This window comes from Carcharodon carcharias, chromosome 11, assembly GCF_017639515.1.
Source record: "Carcharodon carcharias isolate sCarCar2 chromosome 11, sCarCar2.pri, whole genome shotgun sequence".
Lineage (NCBI taxonomy): Eukaryota > Metazoa > Chordata > Chondrichthyes > Lamniformes > Lamnidae > Carcharodon > Carcharodon carcharias.
Window position 1 is genome coordinate 5,709,797 of NC_054477.1, and position 22,349 is coordinate 5,732,145.

At 46.7% G+C, this 22,349-nt stretch overlaps 1 protein-coding gene across 2 annotated transcripts in view; it reads left to right on the forward strand.

Annotated features, from left to right (window-relative positions):
• The window catches only part of numa1 (nuclear mitotic apparatus protein 1), a 90,501-nt gene that overhangs the window by 60,371 nt on the left and 7,781 nt on the right, over nucleotides 1–22,349 (forward strand). For both annotated transcript variants that reach the window (XM_041198630.1, XM_041198629.1), the window contains exons 16-24: nucleotides 2,770–2,838; nucleotides 5,322–5,423; nucleotides 6,330–6,560; nucleotides 7,955–8,133; nucleotides 14,433–14,679; nucleotides 16,412–16,703; nucleotides 18,236–18,372; nucleotides 20,488–20,712; nucleotides 21,977–22,096. In XM_041198630.1, the coding sequence (XP_041054564.1) occupies nucleotides 2,770–2,838; nucleotides 5,322–5,423; nucleotides 6,330–6,560; nucleotides 7,955–8,133; nucleotides 14,433–14,679; nucleotides 16,412–16,703; nucleotides 18,236–18,372; nucleotides 20,488–20,712; nucleotides 21,977–22,096 (1,602 nt within the window). The remainder of the gene's footprint in view (nucleotides 1–2,769; nucleotides 2,839–5,321; nucleotides 5,424–6,329; nucleotides 6,561–7,954; nucleotides 8,134–14,432; nucleotides 14,680–16,411; nucleotides 16,704–18,235; nucleotides 18,373–20,487; nucleotides 20,713–21,976; nucleotides 22,097–22,349) is intronic.

Here is a 22,349-nt window from a genome sequence, read left to right on the forward strand (position 1 = left end):
TTTATCAAAGGGAGGTCATGCCTAACAAATTTGATTGAATGTTTTGAGGAGGTGACCAGGTGTGTAGATGAGGGTAGTGTAGTTGATGTAGTTTATATGGATTTCAGCAAAGCCTTTGATAAGGTCCCACATGGGAGACTTATAAAGAAGGCAAAGGTACATGGGTTACAGGGTAATTTGATAAGGTGGATTCAAAATTGGCTTAGTTGTAGGAGGCAGAGATTGATGACAGAAGGATGCTTTAGTGACTGGAAGCCAGTGTCCAGTGGCGTACCACAGGGATCTGTGCTGGGTCCCCTGTTATTTGTCATTTATATAGACAACATAGATGACTATATACGCAACTAACACCATTGTGGGAGAAGCTTAGTTACACATGCTGCCGAGATTATAAGGCTGCTGAATTGGGTCTCTTTTCTCCAGAGAAGAGACAGACTGAGGGGTAAACTGATAGAGGTCTTTAAAATTATGAAAGGCTTTGGTACCATTGACCAGAAACTGAACTGGACTAGCCATATAAATACTGCTGCTACAAGAGCAGGCCAGAGGCTGGGAATCCTGTGGCGAGTAACTCACCTCCTGACTCCCCAAAGCCAGTCCACCATCTACAAGGCACAAGTCAGAAGTGTGATGGAATACTCCCCACTTTTCTGGATGAGTGCAGCTCCCACAACACTCCAGCTTGACACAGTCTAGGACAAACAGCCTGCTTGATTGGCACCACATTCACAAATATTCACTCCCTCCACCACCGACACACAGTGGCAGCAGTGTGTACCATCTGCAGGATGCACTGGAGGAATTCACCAAGGCTCCTTTGACAGCACCTCCCAAACCTGTGACCGCTACCATCTATAAGGATAAGGGCAGCAGATAGATGGGAACACGATCACTGGGAAGTTCCCCTCCAAGTCACTGTCCTGACTTGGAAATATATCGCCGTTCCTTAACTGTCAATGGGTCAAAATCCTGGAACTCCCTCCCTAACAGCACTGTGGGTGTACCTACACCTCACGGACTGCAGCGGTCCAAGAAGGCAGCTCACCACCACCTTCTCAATGATAATTGGGGATGGGCAATAAATACTCGCCTAGCCAGTGAAGCCCACAGCCCTTGAAAGAATTTTAAAAAACTTGCCGATGAGTTTGTGAAACAGCTTTTCTGGAAAATGAGAGAGAGGTTTTTTTTTCACATGACTGATGTAATAATTGAAGTATGTCTGCAATGAGTGGGGAATCCAATTCAGCTCCAGTTGATAAAAGGAAGAAAATGAAGGCTTGCATTTATATGGGACCTTTCATGACCACAGGGTGTGATTGTTTGTGACGTTGGTTGGGAGATAAATATTGGCCGCAGGGGACTGGAAAGAGCACCCCTGCTCTTCGAAATAACCGCCTTGGAATTTTTTACGTCTAACTGAGAGGTCTCACCTGAAAGTTGAAATAATTGATTCCTTAGCAGACAGTCAGGAATTTTTTTTAGCCGCTCCAAGAATTTAGGGATAGTCATGGCCCTGTGGCTCGTCATCAGCTGTCCCTGGATTTGACGATACTTCTACTCAGGTTTATAAGTTTCTACCGTGGGTCTTCGTGTGACTGAACAGGCCAATTCTCAACCCACAGATCTTTGGGCACCATGGGGTAGGATGTCCCACGAGTTAGTGGAATCCAGACTACAGGATTTGCATCCTTCTCTGTCACCACTCTGCCTCATCACTAAGACAACAGATTCTTGAATAGGGTCTCCTAAGTTCACAACCCTGTCCTTGTTGCCGATTCTCCATTGCCGCAGGGCTTGGTAGTGAACCCTGGAAGAAGCATGTGCATGACTTTAATCTGGACACCATGGGTTTTGATGGGTTAGTGGTCAGACTTCAGTGACGTGTCAAACCATGATGGCCAGGGCCACCTTGCCTTTGCAGCCTTCTACTGCCTTCGCTGCCAGTGAGGTGCGCAGTCTTCCTATGCCTGTTCCGCTGTTGAGGACTGTTTGGACTGCATGTTGTCTGGCACCTCCCCTTGCCCTTGCCACCATGGGTGGTCCTGTCAGGAGCAAGGAACTCCTGAACACATCGCTCTGAGGGATTGCCGGAGAGCACAAACCTCTCCACCACGTCAAGGTGGCATCCATGGAGTCGACTCACCCTCATCTGAGTCAGGATTGTAGGTTAAGTCTCCATCCAGAGACTTGGGCGGAACAATCCAGGCCGACATCCCTGGTGCAGAACAGAGTGAGTGCAGCACTATCAGAAGTGCCATATTTTGGATGAAACTTTAAACTGAGGCCCTAAGTGTCCCCTCAGGTGGACAAAAACGATCCCAGTATTTTGAAGAAGAGCAGGGGAGTTCTTCTCAGTGTTCTGGCCAATATTAAACCCTCAACCAACATCACTAAAGGAGACTATCTGGTCATTATCACTTTGCTGCTTTGTGGGAGTTTTCTGTGTGCAAATTTCCCACACTACAACAGTGGCGCCACTTCAGTGACTGTAAAGCTGTTAGGAATGCTGGTCATGGAATGCACTAGAGAAATGCTAGTCCTTTTTTCCCTCTTGAGATCTGGTGTCATCTGAACCTCCTGTTTCTGTCCAGTAGCTGAATTATTCTTTTTGAAGTCTCTGCTCCAGTCTTCCCTCTCCTTCCCTTCCCAACCTTGATGAAATTACATTGTGCAGTCTGTCTCTGAAGCCCCTTTTAGATTCTGGTGCTGGGCACCCCCAAAGTGCCCAAGGTCTCGTCCGCCTCCTAATGGGAAACTGGTTTGTTCCAGATTGCAGACCTGAATCAGAAGCTGGCCCAGCAAGACACAACAGCTAAAAGTAAGCTGCAGAAACTCAAGGTAAGACACTGGAACACCAAGTATCTCATTGCTTCGCTTGGGACCACTAGTTAGATCTCTCCTCATTCTGCCTCCTTAATAAACCTGGGTTTATGTTAGGCTTGTCCAGTACCGGCTACTGATCAACTTACACGCTGTTTTAGCAAATACACACAATAGGTACATGGACTACTTTGTCTAATAAAAAAAAAATGCATTTAGGTAGCACTTCTCACAACCACAGGATGTCCCAAGGTGCTCTACAGCCAACAACGAAGTTTTGAAGCGTAGTCACTGTTGTAGGAAATGAAGCAGCCAATTTATGCACAGCAAGCTCCCACAAACGGACCAGGTAGTCGTCTTGTTCTGTTGTTTGGGGCCATCAGCCTAAAGCACCAGTTAGAACTCCACCTGCTCCTCTTCAAATAGTGTCATGGGATCTTTCACATCCTTCTAAGAAAGCAGATGGGGCCTCAGTTTAATGTCTCGCCTGAAAGATGACACCTCTGACAGTGTAGCACTCCCTCAATTTTGCACTGGAGTGTCAGCCTGGATTTTTGTGCACAAGCTGAGGTTTGAACACAGAACCTTGTGACTCAAGAGACAAGAGTGCCTCCCATCGGGTCACACCTGGCACATTTATATTCATGTATATTTACCTCACAAACGTTATCACCATTCAGACCACACAAAAGGTGGCTATGTAGTTGATAACGAGTAGGAAACCTGTAGACTCCAGGGAGATATTAATGGACTGGTCAAGTGGGCAGAAAAGTGGCAAATGTAATTCAACCCAGAGAAGTGTGAGGTGATGCGTTTGGGGAGATCAAACAAGGCAAAGGAATACAGAATAATTTGGAGGATGTAGAGGAAGTGAAGGACCTTGGAGTGAATGCCCACAGAAACTTGAAGGCAGCAAGCCAGGTTGATAAGATGATTAAGAAGGGCAAATGGAATTCTTTCATTTATTAGCTGAGGCATAGAATATAAGAGCAGGGAGGTTATGCTGGAACAGTATAAATCATTGGTTAGGTCACAACTTGAATACTGTGTGCAGTCCTCATCACCTCATTACAGAAAGGGTGTAATTGCACTAGAGAGGGTACAGAGGAGATTTACAAGGTTGTTGCCAGGACTGGAAAATTGCAGCTATGAGGAAAGATCAGATAGGTTGGGATAAAAACAAAAAAATTGCGGATGCTGGAATTCCAAAACAAAAACAGAATTACCTGGAAAAACTCAGCAGGTCCGGCAGCATCGGCGGAGAAGATAAGAGTTGACGTTTCGAGTCCTCATGACCCTTCATGAAGGGTCATGAGGACTCGAAACGTCAACTCTTATCTTCTCCGCCGATGCTGTCAGATAGGTTGGGGTTGTCCTCCTGGAACATAGGAGACTGAGGGGAGATTTGATTGAGATATACAAAATTGTGAGGGACCTGGATAGAGTTGATGGGAAGGGCCTACTTACTTTATCAGAGAGGTCAGTGATGATAGTGGGCATAGATTTAAAGTGATTGGTAGAAGGATTGGAGGGGAAATGAGGAAAAGCTTTTTCACACAGAGGGTTTAGGGGCCTGGAACTCATTGCCTGAAAGGGTAGTAGAGACGGAAACCCCCAACTCATTTAAACGGTATCTGGGATAGGCACCTCAAGAAACGTAACCTGCAGAACAACAGGCTAAATGCTGGAAAGTGGGATGAGGCTGGCTGGCCAAGTGGCCTCTTTCTGTGCCGTGAACTTCCAATGATTCAGTAACCAAGGGAGTGAAATAACCGCAACAATCGAAACGAATACTTACACACAGGTTAACTTTGCACTTGCAACGTGACCAGACCAATTTAATTTTAATCTATCAATCAGAAATGCAATTATCATATCTGGATCCCTGATAAGCCACATGTAGCTGGTGTATTAGACAAAACGAGAGATGAAGATTGTGACTCTGTTAAAACCCCATTAATTGCAGCTGCTGTTGGAATCATTAGCATGGTTTGTGACTCATGCTTTTGACAGATAGGAGCTGAGCTATGTTGAGTGCCTTTAAATAGAGTAAATGCCGAAAAGGGATTGACTTCCTGAGGCAGCCTCTTGCTGAGTATTGGATCTGGATTTTTGAGACTGGATAGGCCACACCCATCATCCAAGACAAGTATTTATCCTTCAACCAGACACCTTTTGTTAAGAGCAAAATCCACAGTTACCTAATCAATTATCTAATCACCGTTTGTGAAACCTTGTTTGCAAATTGGTACCAGCATTGGCTTACATTGCAATAGCAGAGTTGTGTGATTAGTTTGGGATCCATAACGGGGCTATGGTTAAGAGAGTGGGACATTGGGATTAGTTTGAATTTGTACAGCAAAGGGACAGTGGGTCGAACGCCTTTTTTCGTTGTATATGGCCTAGTGATCTCCCCCATGATTCCAGAGAGCATCAGTTACTGATTAGATCACTCTCCACTCTAACCTTGTCTAACCACAAACTGCATACTGTAATTGCAGGCGCGCGATAGCGAGGCACAGGAGAAATTGGAGCAGAAGGTAGAGGAGCTCAATGCACAGCTCGAGAAGAAGGAGGAGGTTGTGCAGCACATCAAGGCCCAGGTTTGTCCGTCTGACATAGTTCGGCCATGACTGTAAACCCATGGTAACACGTTCTTTTTCACTGTTTCATTTATGTCGAATGTTCTGATGCAATTAAGTGTCTCACAGGGGGTAGGTCAGGAAGATAGAATCTCAATGTGCAATTATATAGAATTTCACGGCAGTGATTTTTAAATGAAATTTGGACACAGCCACATAAGATATTAGGGACAAGTGACCAAAAGCTACTGGTTATGGAATGTCTTAAAGAGGAGTTTAAATAGAGAATTCCAGAGCTTAGGGCTCAGGCAATTGAAGGCATGACCATCGGTGGCAACTAAGATTGGAAATGCTCAAGAGGCTAGAATTGAAAGATTACGGATTTCCTAGGAAGTTATGGGGCTGGAGGAGGTTATGATGATAGGGAGGGGTGAGGTCATGGAGGGAATTGAGATCAAGAATGCCAATATTAAAATCAAGGTGCTGCTGGTCCAAATCACAGGGGCACAGTCTCAGGGTGAGGGCTGATCATTTAGAACTGAGATGAAGAGAAATTACTTCACTCAAAGGGATATGAATCTTTGATATCCTCCACCCCAAAGAGTTGTGGATTCCATCGTTAAAATATTTAAGACAGAGAGGTGGAATTTTGGGGTCTCAGAATCAGGGATATGGGGATTGGGTGGGAGAGTTGAGTTGAAGCCCAAGATCAGCCATGATCATATTGAATGGTGGAACAGGCTTGATGGGCCATACGGTTTACTCCTGCTATTTCTTGTGTTCTTGTGAGGCCGTGTTGGTGAGTGAGCACGGGGGGAGGATGATGAGTGAACAGGACATGATAACTCATACCTTGGAGCAATGATTTTTCTGGTTATGTTTCATTGTGCTTCTTTGTATTTCCACCCCTAAACCACTGAAACATAGCTGGATAAGGCAAAGACTCACTACGACAGCAAAAAGATGCTGAACCTTGAGCTGACACAGAAGTTGGAGACCAGTGGGAAGAACATCTCCTCCTTGGAACAGCAGCTCGCCACCGCGAAGCAGGAAAGCACGGAGCTGCGCGCCGAGTATGAGCAGCTGCGCAAGGAGTTGCAGCAGTCGGTGAAGGAGTTGAAGGAGGCCACCGAGAAGAACAAGACCCTCTCTGCGCAGGTAGACAATTGGAGCAATTATGTAGGAACTTTTAACAGTAGGAACAGTGGATGTCCAAAGCAATTTGAGGTCCACGTACACAAATGACTGAAGTGTAATTGTCGGATACCAAAAATATCCTAAAGGGCTAATGTGATGTTCGTATTTATATGTGAGAGGGCTGGGGTATAAAAGGGAGGAGAATTTGCTGGAGCTGTACAAAGTCTTGATTATGCAGGATAACCAGATGTGATCTAAGGTTCTAGACATCACTTCTTAATAAGGGTATATCGATCTTGGAAGGAGTGCAGTGCAAATTCTGCAGAAGTCCAAGAGTTAGATTGAGGAGAGGTTTTTTCCATTTATTCGTTCATGTGATCTGGGTATCGCTGGCTAGGCCAGCGTTTATTGCCCATCCCTAATTGCCCTTGAGAAGGTGGTGGTGAGCTGCCTTCTTGAACCTTTTGCAGTCCATTTGGTGTGGGATCACCCACAGTGCTGTTAAGAAGGGAAATGAGACTTGTATTCCTTGGAATACAGATGGTTGTAGAGTGATATGATTGAGGATTTTATGCTCTTGAAAGGGAATTGATGGGTTAGGTAGAAACTACTTCTGGTAAGTGAGTGGCAGACAAAGGGGTCAGAACCAGCTCATTCAGGCAAGAGGTTAAGAAAATCTCTTTCACGCATAGGGTGGTGGAAGTGTGGCGCTCCCTCAAAAAGCAGTAGATGCCAGCTCAGTTGGTGATTTCAAATCTGAGGTGGATGGTTTTTCCCCATCCACTAAGGGTATTGAGGGATATGGAGCCAAGGTAGGTGGATGGAGTTAGGATACAGATCAGCCATGTACTAATTGAACATGGAGCGGCCTCTACCTTATCCTATATTACTCATGGAAACCTGGATACAGAGAAACTATTTCCCCTGTTGGGGAAGTCCAGAACAAAGGGAGGCGTAATCTCAAAATTAGATCTAGGCCATTCAGGAGTGAAATCGGAAAGAACTTTTCACATAAAGGGCATTGTAAATCTGGAACATTCTCCCCAGGCTGGGAATCCTGGGGGTCAGTTGCAACTTTCACAACTTGAGATCACTAGATTTAATGTTAGGTAAGGAGTATCTAGGGATTTGGAGCCAAGGTGGGTACAAAGTTGAGATGTGGATTAGTCGTGGCCTAATTGAATGTCAGGGTAAGGCTAGGGGGGCTGAATGGCCTTCTTTTTTCCTTAAATAAAAGCACACTGAGCTCCAAGACAGAGACAGACCTTTGGATTTAGAAAAGACAGCTGCGAGCATTAGATTGAGAGAGGAGTACAGGCGTGGTCCTCTCCACCTTTGTGACTGAAATATTTGCTGCCTGTGTCTCCACAGTTTTGCAGCTGAAATGATGGCTGTTCTGTGTGTCCGCTCGACAGGTGGAATTCGCTGGCCGGCAGCTGAGGGAACTCGATAAGTCACGTCCGACCACCGGCGCGGTGAGATCCCGCAGGACCTCCTCTCGAGCTGGAGAATCGGAAGCTGATTTCAGCAAGGACAGTATCGAGCTGAGTGATTTGGAGGAGACAACAGTGATGTGGGAGAATACAGGGGGCAGGTAAAAGAAGACTTGCATTTATGTGCCCCTTTCATGACCTCTGGATATCAAAAAGTATTTTAAAGCCAATGAAACATGTTTTAAGGCATAGTCCCTGTTGTAATGTAGGAAATATAGAAAGCTTGCACAAACAGCAACGTGATAAGTGACCAGACCTCTGACTCCCTCCTGCCCCCACCCGCACAGGTAGCGCTACCGCTTGTGATCCACGCAGTACAGGTCTTAATTGACCAGATCAACTAGTTTTTTTTTAGTGATATTGGTGGAGGAATAAACCTTGGTCAAGAAAAAAGGGAGAACTCCCCAGCCCCTCTTCCGAAAAGTATCATCGACTTCTTTTACACCCACCTGAGAGGCCTTTAGTTCAATGTCTCTTCCAAAAGAAGACACCTCCAACAGTGCAGCACTCCCCTCAGTATTGCCTGGAACATCAACCTGGAATTATGTGCTTAAGGCCCGAATCTTCCCTGTGTCAGGCGGGTGGGGGCAGTTGGGAAGCCAACCACTGCCCGCGATCGGCTCCACATCGCGATTTCACGCGGGCGGGCCAATTAAGGCCTGTCCTGCGTGGATCACAAGCGGTAGCGCTACCTGTGCGGGTGGGGGAAGGAGGGAGTCAGAGGTCTACAGTACAGAAAAAGACCCTTTGGCCCATCGAGTCTGCACCAGTCAAAACAAGTACCTAACTATTCTAATCCCATTTTCCAGCACTAGGCCCATAGCCTTGTTGCCATGGCATTGCAAATGCACATCCAAATACTCCTTAAATGTTATGAGGGGTTCTGCCTCTACCACCCTTTCAGGCAGTGAGTTCCAGATTCCCACCACCCTCTGGGTGAAAATATTCTTCCTCACATCCCCTCTAAACCTCCTGCCTCTTACCTTAAATCTATGCCCCCTGGTTATTGATCCCTCCACCAAGAGGAAAAGTTCCTTCCTGTCTACCCTATCTATGCCCCTCATAATTTTATACACCTCAATCATGTCCCCCCTCAATCTCCTCTGCTCCAGGGAAAATAACCCCAGTCTATCCAATCTCTCCTCATAACTAAAACTCTCCAGCCCAGGCAACATCCTGGTAAATCTCCTCTGCACTCTCTCTAGTGCAATCACGTCCTTCCTATAATGCGGATTCCAGAACTGCACACAATACTCTAGCTGTGGCCTAACCAGCGTTTTATACAGTTCTAGCATAACCTCCCTGCTCTTATATTCTATGCCTCGGCTAATAAAGGCAAGTACCCCATATGCCTTCTTAACCACCTTATCTACCTGTCCCACTACCTTAAGGGTAAGGACATGCACACCAAGGTCCCCCGATCCTCGGTACTTCCCAGGGTCCTACCATTCATCGTGTATTCCCATGCCTTGTTTGTCCTGCCCAAGTATATTACCTCACACTTATCCAGAGTAAATTCCATTTGCCACTGACCAGCCCGGCTATATCCTCCGGTAATCTAAGGCTATTCCCCTCACTATTTACCACTCCAGCAATTTTCGTGTCATCTGCGAACTTACTGTTCAACCCTCCTACATTCAAGTCTAAATCATTTATATATACCACAAACAGTAAGGGACCCAACAGCGATCCCTGTGGAACCCCACTGGACACAGGCATCCAGTCACAAAAACACCCCTCGACCATCACCCTCTGCTTCCTGCCACTCAATTCTGGATCCAAATTGCCTTGGATCCCATGGGTTCTTACCTTCCTTATCAGTCTTCCATGCGGGACCTTATCAAAAGCCTTGCTGAAGTCCAAGTAGACTCTGTCAAATGCATTGCCCTCATCTACACAACTGGTCACCTCTTCGAAAAATTCAATCAAATTGGTCAGACATGACCTCCCCTTAACAAAACCATGCTGACTGTCCTTGATTAATCCCTACCTCTCCAAGTGTAGATTAATTCTGTCCCTCAGAATTGCTTCCAATAGTTTCCCCACCACTGAGGTTAGACTGACTGGCCTGTAGTTCCCTGCTTTATCCTTTCCTCCCTCCCTGAATATCGGTATCACACTAGCTGTCCTCCAGTCCTCTGGCACCTCTCCTGTGACCAGAGAGGTAATGAAAATTATTGCCAGCGCCCCTGCTATCTCCTCCCTTGCCTCACTCAACAGCCTGGGATACATTTCATCCGGGCCTGGAGATTTATCTACTTTTAAGCCTGCCAAACCAATTAGTACCTCCTCCCTTTCTATGCTGATTTCTTTAATTACATCATACTCCTTCTGCCTGATTTCCATACCCACGTTGTCCCTCTCACTTGTGAACATCGACACATTTAGAACCCTACCTACGTCTTCTGGCTCCACACACAAATTACCACTATGGTCCTTAATGGGCCCTACTCTTTCCCTAGTTATCCTCTTGCTCTTAATGCACTCATAAAATAACTTTGGCAAGTAAAATAAAGGAAAATCTAATGTTATTTCATGCTCCCTTTTTGCTCTCCTAAGTTTCCCCCCCTACACATTCTATACTCCTCTAGGATTTCTGCTGTTTTGAGCCCTCAGTATCTGCCATAAGCTTCCCCTTTTTCCAATCCTGTATATCCCTCGACATCCAGGGTTCCCTGGATTTGTTGATCCCACCCTTTATCTTTACTGGAATATGTTGGCTCTGTACTCTCCCTATTTCCTTCGTGAATGAGTCCCACTGCTCTGACGCAGATTTACTTAAAATCCACTCAGTCCACTCTGGCCAAATCATATCTGATCTTATTAAAATCAGCCTTCCCCCAGTTTAGAACTCTGATTTCTGGCCCCGTCCTTGTCCTTTTCCATAACAATCTTGAAACGAACGGAGTTATGATCACTATCTGCAAAATGCTCCCCCACTGATACCTCTACCACTTGCCCGGCTTCATTCCCTAAAATTAAGTCCAGGACTGCCCCCTCTTTTATAGGACCTTCTACGTCCTGGCTTAAAAAGCTTTCCTGAATGTATTTTAAGAATTCCGCTTTCTCTAAACCTATCACACTATAACTAACCCAGTTAATGTTGAGGAAGTTTAAACTATTACTACCCTATTATTTTTACACTTCTCTGTAATTTGCCTACATATCTGCTCTTCTATTTCTCTCTGACTGTTTGGGAGCCTATAGTACACTCCCAGTTTTTTAGTTCTACCCATATGGCTTCATTTGAGGAGCCTTCTAAGATGTCATCCCTCCTGACTGCTGTAATTGATTCCTTGATCAATATTGCGATACCCACTCCTCTTTTACCTCCTTCCCCTTCTCGCCTGAAGACCATATATCCTGGAACATTGAGCTGCCAATCCTGCCCCTCTCTCAACCATGTCCCTGTGACAGCAATGACATCATACTTCCAGGTGTTAATTTGTGCCCTCAACTCATCTGCCTTATTCATCAGACTCCTTGCATTAAATTAAATGCCATCCAACCTTGCCAAGCTCCCTTGTGCCTTTACTCGCCTATAATTTCTATGCCTTACAGACTCACTTGCTCCCTCTTCTAATTTTGGCTGTGCAACTCCCCTTGCCAACCACCTTTCAGGATTCCATCCCCCTGCCAAGTTAGTTTAAACTCTCCCCAACAGCACTAGCAAACCTCCCTGCAAGGATGTTGGTCCCATTCCGGTTCAGGTGCAACCCGTCCACCTTGTACAGGTCCCACCGCCCCCAGAAACGGTCCCAATGTCCCAGAAGTATAAAGCCCTCCCTCCTGCACCATCTCTGCAGCCACACATTCACCTGGACTAACCTCCTATTCTTATATACTCATTAGCGCATGGCACCAGAAGTAATCCAGAGATTACTACCTTTGAGGTCCTGTTTTTTAATCTGTTTCCTAGCTCCCTAAATTCTGCTTGCAGGACCTCATCCCTCTTTCTACCCATGTCACTGGTACCAATATGTACCACGATCTCTGTCTGTTTGCCCTCCCCCTTTAGAAAGCCCTGCAGCTGTTCAGTGACATCCTTGACCCTGGCACCAGGGAGGCAACATACTGTCCTGGAGTCACGTCTACGGCTGCAGAAACACCTGTCTGTTCCCCTTACTATCGAGTCTCCTACACTATTGCTCTTCCTCACTTCCCCCCCCCTCCCCCCCCCCCCATCCCCGTGCAGCTGAGCCACTCACAGTGCCATGAGCGTGGCTGCTCTCCCCAGAGGAACCGTCGCTCTCAGCGTTTTCCAACAATTAAAAACGGTTCTCGAGCGAGATGCACCCTGGGGATTTCCTGACTCCCTGCCTGAAACTTGTCTTCTGACTGATGGTCACCATTCCCTCTCTGTCTGCACTTCCGTAAGCTGTGGGGTGACCTCATCTAAAAACGTGCTATCCACGAAATTCTCAGCCTCACAGATGTATCTCAGTGCCCCCAGCTGCCGCTCAAGTTCCGAAACGCGGAGCTCAAGTAGTTGCAGCTGGTGGCGCTTCCTGCACACGTGGTCGGTCAGAGTGCAAGGAGCATCTAGGACTTCCCACATGTTGCAGGCGGCACATAACATGGGACTGAGCTGCCATGCCATGCCTCTAGTTGGAAAAAAAAACCCTACTTTAAGTTAAATACATTAAAAAAAAGTTAAATTATTTATGTACTTTAAATAAAAACTAGAACCCTTACCTTTCCTTAGCTTAATCTATTTTAAACTGGAGAACAACACTTACCCACCACTCACCAATCAGCTTTCACTTTGTGCTGATGTCATTTTTTTTAAGCTTCCCCACACTCGGGCTGGCTCTGATCTCTCCGCCACTCTCTAGCGCTGTCTTGTGATGTCATTCTTGTTGTTTTCAACAAGAACTGACTGCAGGACACTCTTCCCAGACTGCTTCACCATGACGCTGACTGCAGGACGCTCTTCCCAGACTGCTTCACCACAATGCTGACTGCGGGACGCTCTTCCCAGACTGCTTCACCACGATGCTGACTGCGGGACGCTCTTCCCAGACTGCTTCACCATAATGCTGACTGCGGGACACTCTTCCCAGACTGCTTCACCACGATGCTGACTGCGGGACGCTCTTCCCAGACTGCTTCACCATGATGCTGACTGCGTGTGCACGCGCAAGAGCACTTCAATCTCCCTGTGGCACGCAACTGCCTCGGAGATTGAAGCGCTTTTTGAAAAGACAAATAAATACGATAAAAATTCAACGAAACAGGACCCTTCATGTGACTGTGTCACATGAGATGGGACATGTTTTTAATTTCAAAAGCAAGTTTTTATTTAATTTGTAATAGCTTTGGGTAACCTCATCCCACTCATGGATGAGGTTTCCTAAAAAATGTAAAGGCCGCTTGGCCCTTTTTGCCTGCCCTCCAATCGCTAGGTTGGACAGGCAGTGTAAACTCAACTTACTTACCTAGTTAATGGCCTTAATAAGCCTTTCGATTATCGGCGGATGCGCAGCTGACTCCGGTGTGTGATCGCCAAACAAAATATCGCGATGGTGCGCAGTGACGTCGGGGTGCACATCCCACGTCATGGCACATCATTTTATGTTCCGGCGTGTCGGGCGCTCGCCAAAGGTAAAATTCTGGCCCAAGCCTCTGGAGTGTGACTCGAACCCACAATTTTCTGACTTGGAGACAAGCCATTGAGCCACAGTTGAATATCAGAACAAATGGCCTCAGATTTTCTTGGGCCAGTTTTAAATATTAAGATTTCCTGTATTTTTTTTTTTTTCTCTCATGCCTTTATACTGTGGATTAAGCTGATGCCCGTGTAATGTTTGGGTTCTGCCCTGTAGCTCTCAAGTGCTAGGGTCCAGAGCCACGTGGTGTGAATTGTGTTTGTGTGCAAGTTGCAGATGCTGCAGTTCAAGTAGGTTAGCATTGCAGAGCGATCTCACACAAAATAGTTTCATGCCAGTTTCTCTAACCTCGGGGATTTACAAGCAGCTGCCAACCTATGCAAACGACTGCCCCTTAATAACCCATGGATGTGCTGTTAAAGCCATTGAGATTTTACAGCGTGAAAGGCACTATCTGTACATTAGCAGAAGCAGAATCCAGCGAGTAATCTTTTGCAGTCCAGTGTAACTGCTTGCAATGTGCAGTACTGGAATAGAGCAAATTCAGGATCTCTTTTAAATTTAAAGAGCCATTAGGTTTTCTTAATTTGGTGAGAATTAACGCAACTCTGAAGTTGTAACCTAGTTGTGAAAGTGTCAGGTGTGAACTGAGTTCTTGCTGGCGCTCGATTTGGCTCCGTCACTGGCCTGCTTTTTCCTTCAGTCTTGCTCTGTTGACCTGCATTTCAAGTATTTTCTCCTTTGTCCGAAGGAAGCCTAGCGTTTTGACTTTACTTTTCTTTCTTCCCCAGGAGGGGCAAAGCAGCTTTCAAGACCCCTGTCACAGCTCAAAAGGCAGCTGGATCTCACGCTGCACAGAAACAGCGTGGCAGCCAAGAGTCCCTGGAGTCGCTATATTTCACCCCACTGCCCAGTCAGGGCCAGTCCAAACTGGACACCAGCCTCAGCTCCCTAGGGGACCTTAGTCTGGACTCAGCCAAGAAAACCCGTTCTGGGCGGAGACGCACAACTCAAGTCATCAACATCCTCATGACAAAGGTATGGATAGAAATCTCTTCTGTTGTGAGAGTGGAGGGCTATGTAAGGGAAGATTTAATTCCAGATATAATGGTTCTTTTTTCTTAGTCCACCCCACTAGTGGTAGCAGTCGGCTACTTGCACTGTCTACTAAATGCTGGACGGTGTCCAGGGGTGGTCTGCCTTTTCTTGATAACTGAACTGCTCCCTCCACCACCGACACACAGTGGCAACCGTGTGTACCATCTACAAGATGCACTGCAGCAACTCAAAAAGGCTCCTTAGACAGCACCTTCCAAACCCACAATCTCTACCAAAGAGAAGGACAAGGGCAGCAGATGCGTGGGAACACCACCACCTGCAAATTCCCCTCCAAGCCACTCACCATCCTGACTTGGAAATATATCTCCACTGTCACTGGGTCAAAATTCTGGAACTCCCTTCCTGACAGCACTGTGGGTGTACCTACACCACTTGGAAAGCCAACAGAATGCTATCGTCTATTGCAAGGGGAATTGAATACAAAAGTAGGGAGGTTATGCTTCAGTTATACAGGGCATTGATGAGACCACATCTGGAGTACTGTGTACAGTATTGGTCTCCTTATTTAAGGAAGAATTTAATGCGTTGGAAGAAGTTCAGGTGAAAGTTTATTAGACTAATACCTGGAATGGAAAGGTTGGACAGCTAGGCTGTTTCCACTGGAGTTTAGGAGAGTAAGAGGTGACTTGATTGCAACATATAAGATCCTGAGGGGTTTTGACAGGGTGGATATTGAAAGGATGTTTCCACTTGTGGGAGAGTCTGGAACTAGGGGTCACTGTTTAAGATAAGAGGTCACCCATTTAAGACAGAGATGAGGAGAAATTTTTTCTCTGAGGGTCATGAGTCTTTGGAACTCTCTTCCTCAAAAAGAGGTGGAAGCAGAGTCTATGAATATAAGGCAGAACTAGATAGATTCTTGATAAGCAAGGAGGTGAAATGTTATCGGGGATAGGTGGGAATGTGGAATTGAGGTTACAATCGGATCAACCATGTTCTTATTGAAAGGTGAAGCAGGCTTGAAGGGCCGAGTGGCCTACTCCTAACTCGTATGTTCGTATGGATTGCAGTGATTCAAGAAGGTGGCTCACCAACACCTTTTTTAAAAATTTGATTGATTCTTTAATGGGATGTGGGTGTTGCTGGCAAGGCCAGCATTTGTTGCCCATCCCTAATTGCCCTTGAACTGAGTGGCTTGTTAGCCCATTAAGAGTCAACCACATTGCTATGGAGTCACATGTAGGCCAGACCAGGTAAGGACAGCAGATTTCCTTCCCTAAAGGACATTAGTGAACCAGATGGGTTTTTATGACAATCGATGATAGTTTTGCGCTCACCGACACTGAGTCTAACTTTTGAATTTTCAGATTTATTATTTGAATTTAAATTCTACCAGCTACTGTTGTGGGATTTGAACCCATGTCCCCAGAGCATTATCCTGAGCCACTGGATTGCTACTCTAGTGACATTACCACGAAACCACCGTCTCCCTCGAAAGGGCAGTTAGTATCTTCTCCAAAGTCATTAGGGATGGATATTAAAAGACTGACCTAGCCAACAACACTTACATCCCAAAAATATATTTATTAAATAAAAGCGAATTCTTTTTCATCTGCTGAAGCAATGTTTATATTGTGCAGACCGAAAGCAGCTGTCTGTCTTGGTGAGAATTCTTCTTTGTTAAACTTTGTTCCTCTTGCCTTCATCGCAGAAGGAAACCGTTGAGTACGAGGAAGCCAGCACTTCGAACTCTTCATTCTCAGGCATCCAGGCCTCAGCCTCCCACCCGAAACTCCCGGGCCGACCTTCCCGGGGAGGCCGAAGGAACCGGCCCACCTCCGTCACCTCGCTGCCAACCATCGACCGCTCCCTGTCCCAGGATTCGCTGGACAGCAGCGGCAACACGGAGGACTTGGGGGCCGCTGCCCTGATGAACCTGCCAGGCTACCGGCCTTCAACTCGGAGGTCCACCAGGCTGTCCACATTCGGCAGCATCGCCTCAAGTATGTTGACAAGGGAAAGGAGGGGAGATGTGATGGTTGTTGTGCAAATGAGAAGGCTGGGGTGAGCAGAGGGAGGCAGAGCTGGGGTATTGTGTCCATTTCTCAGACCACACTTTAGGAAAGATGTCATGCTCCTGGCAAAGATGGAGAGAAAAGTTACTAGAATGGTCCCAGGGATGAAGGACTTCAGTTACGTGGAGAGACTGGAGAAGCTGGGAGTGTTCGCCTTACAGCAGAGGAGGTTAAGGGGAGATTTAGTAGTGGTGTCAAAATCATGAGAGGTTTTAATAGTATAACTAAGGAGATGCTGTTTCCAGTGGTGGGGGTGAAGGTTAGTAAGCAGAGGAGACAGATGTAAAGTAATTGGCAGAAGAACCAGGGTGGGGGGCAGGGATGTGGGGATTGGTGACGGCATCAAGACCATTTTTACACAAGTGAGCTGTTTCGAACTGCATGAAGGGATGGTGGAAGCAGATTCAATAGTAACGTTCAAGGGGGAAATGGATAAATATTTTTCAGGGTGACAGGGAAAGGGCAGGGGAGTGGAGTTAATTGGACAGCTGTCTCAGAACAGGCACAGGCACCTTGGACCAAATAGACTTCTTCAGTACTGTAAGAGTTAGTGAATGTGTGAAAATTTGCAGGTGGCTGTTGCAGGAATCAGTATGTGTTTAAGTATTGATTGTAGGTCAAGACAGACACAAGAAAAGGGGCGGGGAAGATAGATGCTCGCAGTGATATAGCATCTCAAAGCCCTTCACGTGCATGGGTGAGCAGGCACAGAGACACGCACACGCTGAATTATTTTTATGTAAATCGTTTTGCAGACAAAACACAGTGTCCGGCATATATTTCAGTTAATTGGATTTTGGGTTTTATTAAATGAAGAATGTTCACTCAGGCTGGAGAGTCAGTTGGAAATTTCAAAACTGCAATTGATTGATTTTTGTTAGGCTGGGGGTTGGAGGTCCTTGAGCAATAGTAGGTGAATTAAGTTGACGTACAGATCAGTCGTGACCTAATTGAATGGCATTAACAGGCTCGAGGGGCCTTCTCCTGTTATGTCCTTACAGGCAGCTGCTCATGACAGACCACAGACCTGTCCATCCTCCTCCCCTGTGACAACCACATGTAATTGTTCAGTTCCAGGGATAGTGATTTCCTATCTCCAGAAGAAAATCCTTATTCAGTAATAATTTTTTTTAAATGTGCAGAAAAAACTGGCTAAGTCGGCGGAGAGAGAAACGGAGATAACATTTCAAGTGCGGAGTTCACAGAATCTCACAGTGCGGACCTCCGAAGGAGAGTCATATTGCACTCCAAGCACAGATGCTGCCAGACCGGCTGAGCTTTTCCAGCACTTGTTTTATTCCAGATCTCCAGCATCTGCAGTATTTTGCACTTATTTAATCTTTACTCAGTATCTGCCTGTATTTACGCCTGCCTAATTAAGCTTATTTATGTCTGTGTGCCTGGCAAAGTCCTGATGGGTTTTGTATTACCTTTGCTTTTCTCCCAATCCCCTTGGTCAGGTTCAAACACTTTGTACCCAGGAAGCTGTCAGGATGAGCCCGATCAGCTGGAGGATTGGAATCGGATTGCTGAGCTACAGCGACGGAACGGTGTGTGTCCCCCACATCTGAAGACCTCGTATCCCTTGGAATCCAACGTAAGGAGCATGGTTTACTTCATGGTTCTATCACACCACCCCACCTCCCCCACCCCGAGGAAATTGTCTCTCTCTATCCGCCTTATCACATAATAGAGTGATTGCAACTTACAGCTGAGAAGGAGGTCATTCAGCCCATTGACCCTGTGCTGCCTCTTTGCAAGACCAGTCCTGCTTTAATCCATCGTTCCTTATTTTTGAACATAATCCCGTAAATTCCTCGTCCTCCAGTAACTGCCCAGCTCTCTTTTAAAATTTACATAATCAGCTTCCACCAGCTTTCCAGGTAGTTTCCAGATCCCTCAAATGAATAAATCTCTCCTGTCGCCTCTAGGTCTTTTGCCAATGATCCATGGCCTCTGCTTATTGACCCACTTGCCAGAGGGAATAGTTTTTTTCCTCTGTCTCCTCTATCAAATCGGTTCATCATCCTGTAAAGACTTCTATTTGGTGATACTTTAGGCTCAGAAGCCTTCCTGCATCTAGAGGTGCATGAGATAGATGGAGCACATGTTTACTCCTGTTTTCCATAGCTTGTCTTTCCTGGAATAGGTGGCTTGAGGGGTGCCACTCCATGTCAAGTATGGCTGACCAGGAGACTCTCACGTTCTTACCACCTGCCACAGGCGTATTGGAAGGACTTGCAGGTTGCTGATCAATCTGTTTGACCGCATTATGACCGTCTTGGCCATCAAGTCCTGGTGTGGGACTTGAACCCAGAACTTCTGGCTCAGAGATGCGCCACAAGAAACCCCCACCCCTCAACCTCATTCTTCAGGGTTGTTTATAATCTTCCCGTCACAGTTCTGTGGGTTGGGTGGTGACTACCCAGTGGTCTATTTGATCTTGGAGGGCATCACAGCTGAAATGGATCCTGCCCACACCTGGCACACTCGATGAGGCTCTCCCCAACAGGATTCAGGAAGCAGCGATCAGGAGCCTGTCTGCTTCCTTGTCGCCCTCGGCCAGAGGTCACAGACCAGGAGTTGCACCCTGGCCACTAGGAAACGTTGTGGGGTGGGTGATGTGATCGTTGGCAGGATCAGAGGAGTTAAGGTGCGGATCAGCCGTGACCTGTTTGAATAGTGGGACAGGCTTGAAGGGACTGAACGGACTCCTCCCCTTCCTCTGTATCCGAGCATAGGTGAGCGTGTTGAACCAGCAGCGCATGGCATAACTCAAATATCAACCTTGTATTGATTTGGTTCATGTGGAATGCCCATCGCTGCCACCTGAGGGGAACTAGGAGTGAGCAATAAATGCAGGCCTTCCCAGTGCCGCCCACTTCCTGATTTGTTTTAACTCAGCGACTGCCCTCACCAACTCACCACCTTGGATTTACTTCATCGTCGCTCCGATTCTTAAGTCCCTGCGCTCCATCGGGGAAATGTCGGGGGGAGAAAATATCAGGGGAGAGTTACCAGATCATCAGCTCACAACGGCCCTCATCAGACTTTTTAATTCATTCATGGGCCGTGGGCGTCGCAGGCAAGGCCAGCATTTATTACCCATCCCGGACTGTCCTTGAGAAGGTGGCCTGAGTGCCTTGCTTGGCCACTTTGAAAAGCAGTCAAGATTCATCCACGTTGCTGTGGATCTGGAGTCGCATAGAGGCCAGACTGGGTAAGGGCAGCAGATTTCTTCCCCTTCTGTGCTTACCCGGTCTGGCCTACGTGTGACTCCAGATCCACAGCGAATGTGTTTGACTCATAATTGTCCCCTAAAATGGATTATCAAGCCACTCAGTTCAAGGGCAATTAGGGCTGGGCAACAAATGTTGGCCTTGCCAGTGATGCCCACATCTCATCAAAGAATAAAAGGGAAAAAAAAGGCTGCTGTGGCAGGATTTGACCTCCTGTCTCTGGATCATTAGTCCAGGCCTCTGGGTTACTAGTGCAGTAATATTACTGCTATGCTACTATCCCCCTATCTTAAAACCCCCTCCCCAATCCCTGGGAGACACCAGCAAAATCCTCAGACCAATTGGGGAGGAGGAGAGGAGTTCCTCAAGGGCAACTCAACAAAGCTTGTTGACTTTACTCCAGTGCAAAGGCTCCTGGAAATAAATGAATCACTATTTTTCTTTCATCTTCCCACCTCCCCCCTCCCCAACAGACTGCTACCAACGAATCGATGATCACTGAGGACGAGCTGAGGCTCGGAGACCCTGAGGAGACTCTCCGACGAGCCACCCTCCTGCCCCAGCAGATAAAGGAGATGAGCACCGGCCGCCTGAAGAGGCTGTCCTCTGACTCCCGTGAGCCCAACTGGAAAGGAGTCACCACTCGCCAGCGCAAGCGCCTCTCCGAGGAGACACACCAGGGATCGGGCACCCCTGAGGTAAGAAGAGGCTGAGAGCCACAGCCCGTTCGTTTTGGTGGGCAGAGGCTCATATGGGCCTTAAAACCCTGGGACATATCTGTTGGGCTGAACAGCCTGTTGTCTGTTCTGCGGGTTTCTGAAAGGAAAGAAGACTTTAATTTTGTACAGCACCTTTCACAACCTCAGGATGTCCCAAAGTGCTTGACAGCCCATTAAGTATCTTCTACCCCGCGCTGGCCCCCCCCGCCGCCGCCAAGTGCAGTCAGTGTTATAGGAAACGTGACAGCTAATTCGCACGCAAGATCCACCAACCACTACGTGCGGATGGTGGTGTTAAACGAAGATGCCGTCTGCCCCCTCAGCTGGGTATAGTAGATCCCATGGCATATTCTGAAGATCCAAGGAGTTTTTTTCTGCCTCTCCCAATCTTCACTGGTTGTTTAAATCGTTTCAGTTTGTGGGACCTTGCTGCGCGCAAATTGGCTGCAGCGTTTTCTGCATTGCAATGGTGACCGCACTTCAGAAGTACACCGTCAGCTGTAGTATGCTTTGGGACAGCCTGAGGTTGTGAAACGTGTGATATAAATACAAGTCTTTGTTTCTAATTGCATAGCTTGGTGGTTGGAGCCTCTGAGGGTGAGTCTGCCAATTCCCAGCCACACAGACAATGCCAGAACTGAGAAGCTATACCTATCTGGAAAGGCTCAAGAGGCTGGGACTCTTTGCTCTTGATAAGAGGAGGCACAGAGATTGTCTGATAAAGGTCTTTAAAATTATAAAGGGGTTTAATGGGATAGATATAAAGATTTTTCCACAGTGGTGGGGGAGGGTGCTGGAGCCTAAAACCCGGGGTCATAAATATAAGATAGTCACTATTAAATCCAATGGGGAATTCAGGAGAAACTTCTTTACCCAGAGGGCGGTAAGAATGTGGAACCGACTACCATAGGGAGTGGTCGAGGTGAATAGCATAGATACATTTAAAGGGAAGTTAGATAACTACAATGAGGAAGAAAGGGACGGAAGGATACGCTGACAGGGTGAGATGAAGAGGGGGTAGAAGGAAGTTTGTGGAGAGCATTAACAGTGGCATAGCAGTGTGTTGTACATTGCATGTAAATTCTGAGGGGAATGGAACCTGAACATCGATTAAGACTGGGTTTTGAAGTTGAGATGGCTTTGAATGAATGAGTGTTGGACACAGTGCAGATCTGTCAGTGTACAGTGTCTGCACTCCTTTGTAATTCTTTCTGCACTTATTTGATTTTTCCTTAATTTGCAGGCCAAGAAGCAACTGAGCTGTTTTCCACGGCCCTTGACTCCAAAGGAAAAGGAGAAACGTGGCCACTCGCTGTTTGAGAGCCAAGCCAAGCGCCTGACTCAAAATAAGGCCAAGAACCAGGTGCATTTCTTTGCTACCGCAGCCCAATTTTAGATCAAAAGAAAGGACAAACCAGTATTAATAAGTATTCTGGTCTCCTGGCCAATGTTTATCCCTCAGCTAAAACAGATTATCTGGTCATTATCACATTGTTGTTTGTGGGATCTTACTGTGCACAAATTGGCTGCCACATTTGCTACATTACAATAGTAACTGCTGTTACAATCTTAGTAGAGACCAGTAACTTTTAAAGAGAAATTCCAACTCCCAGTTA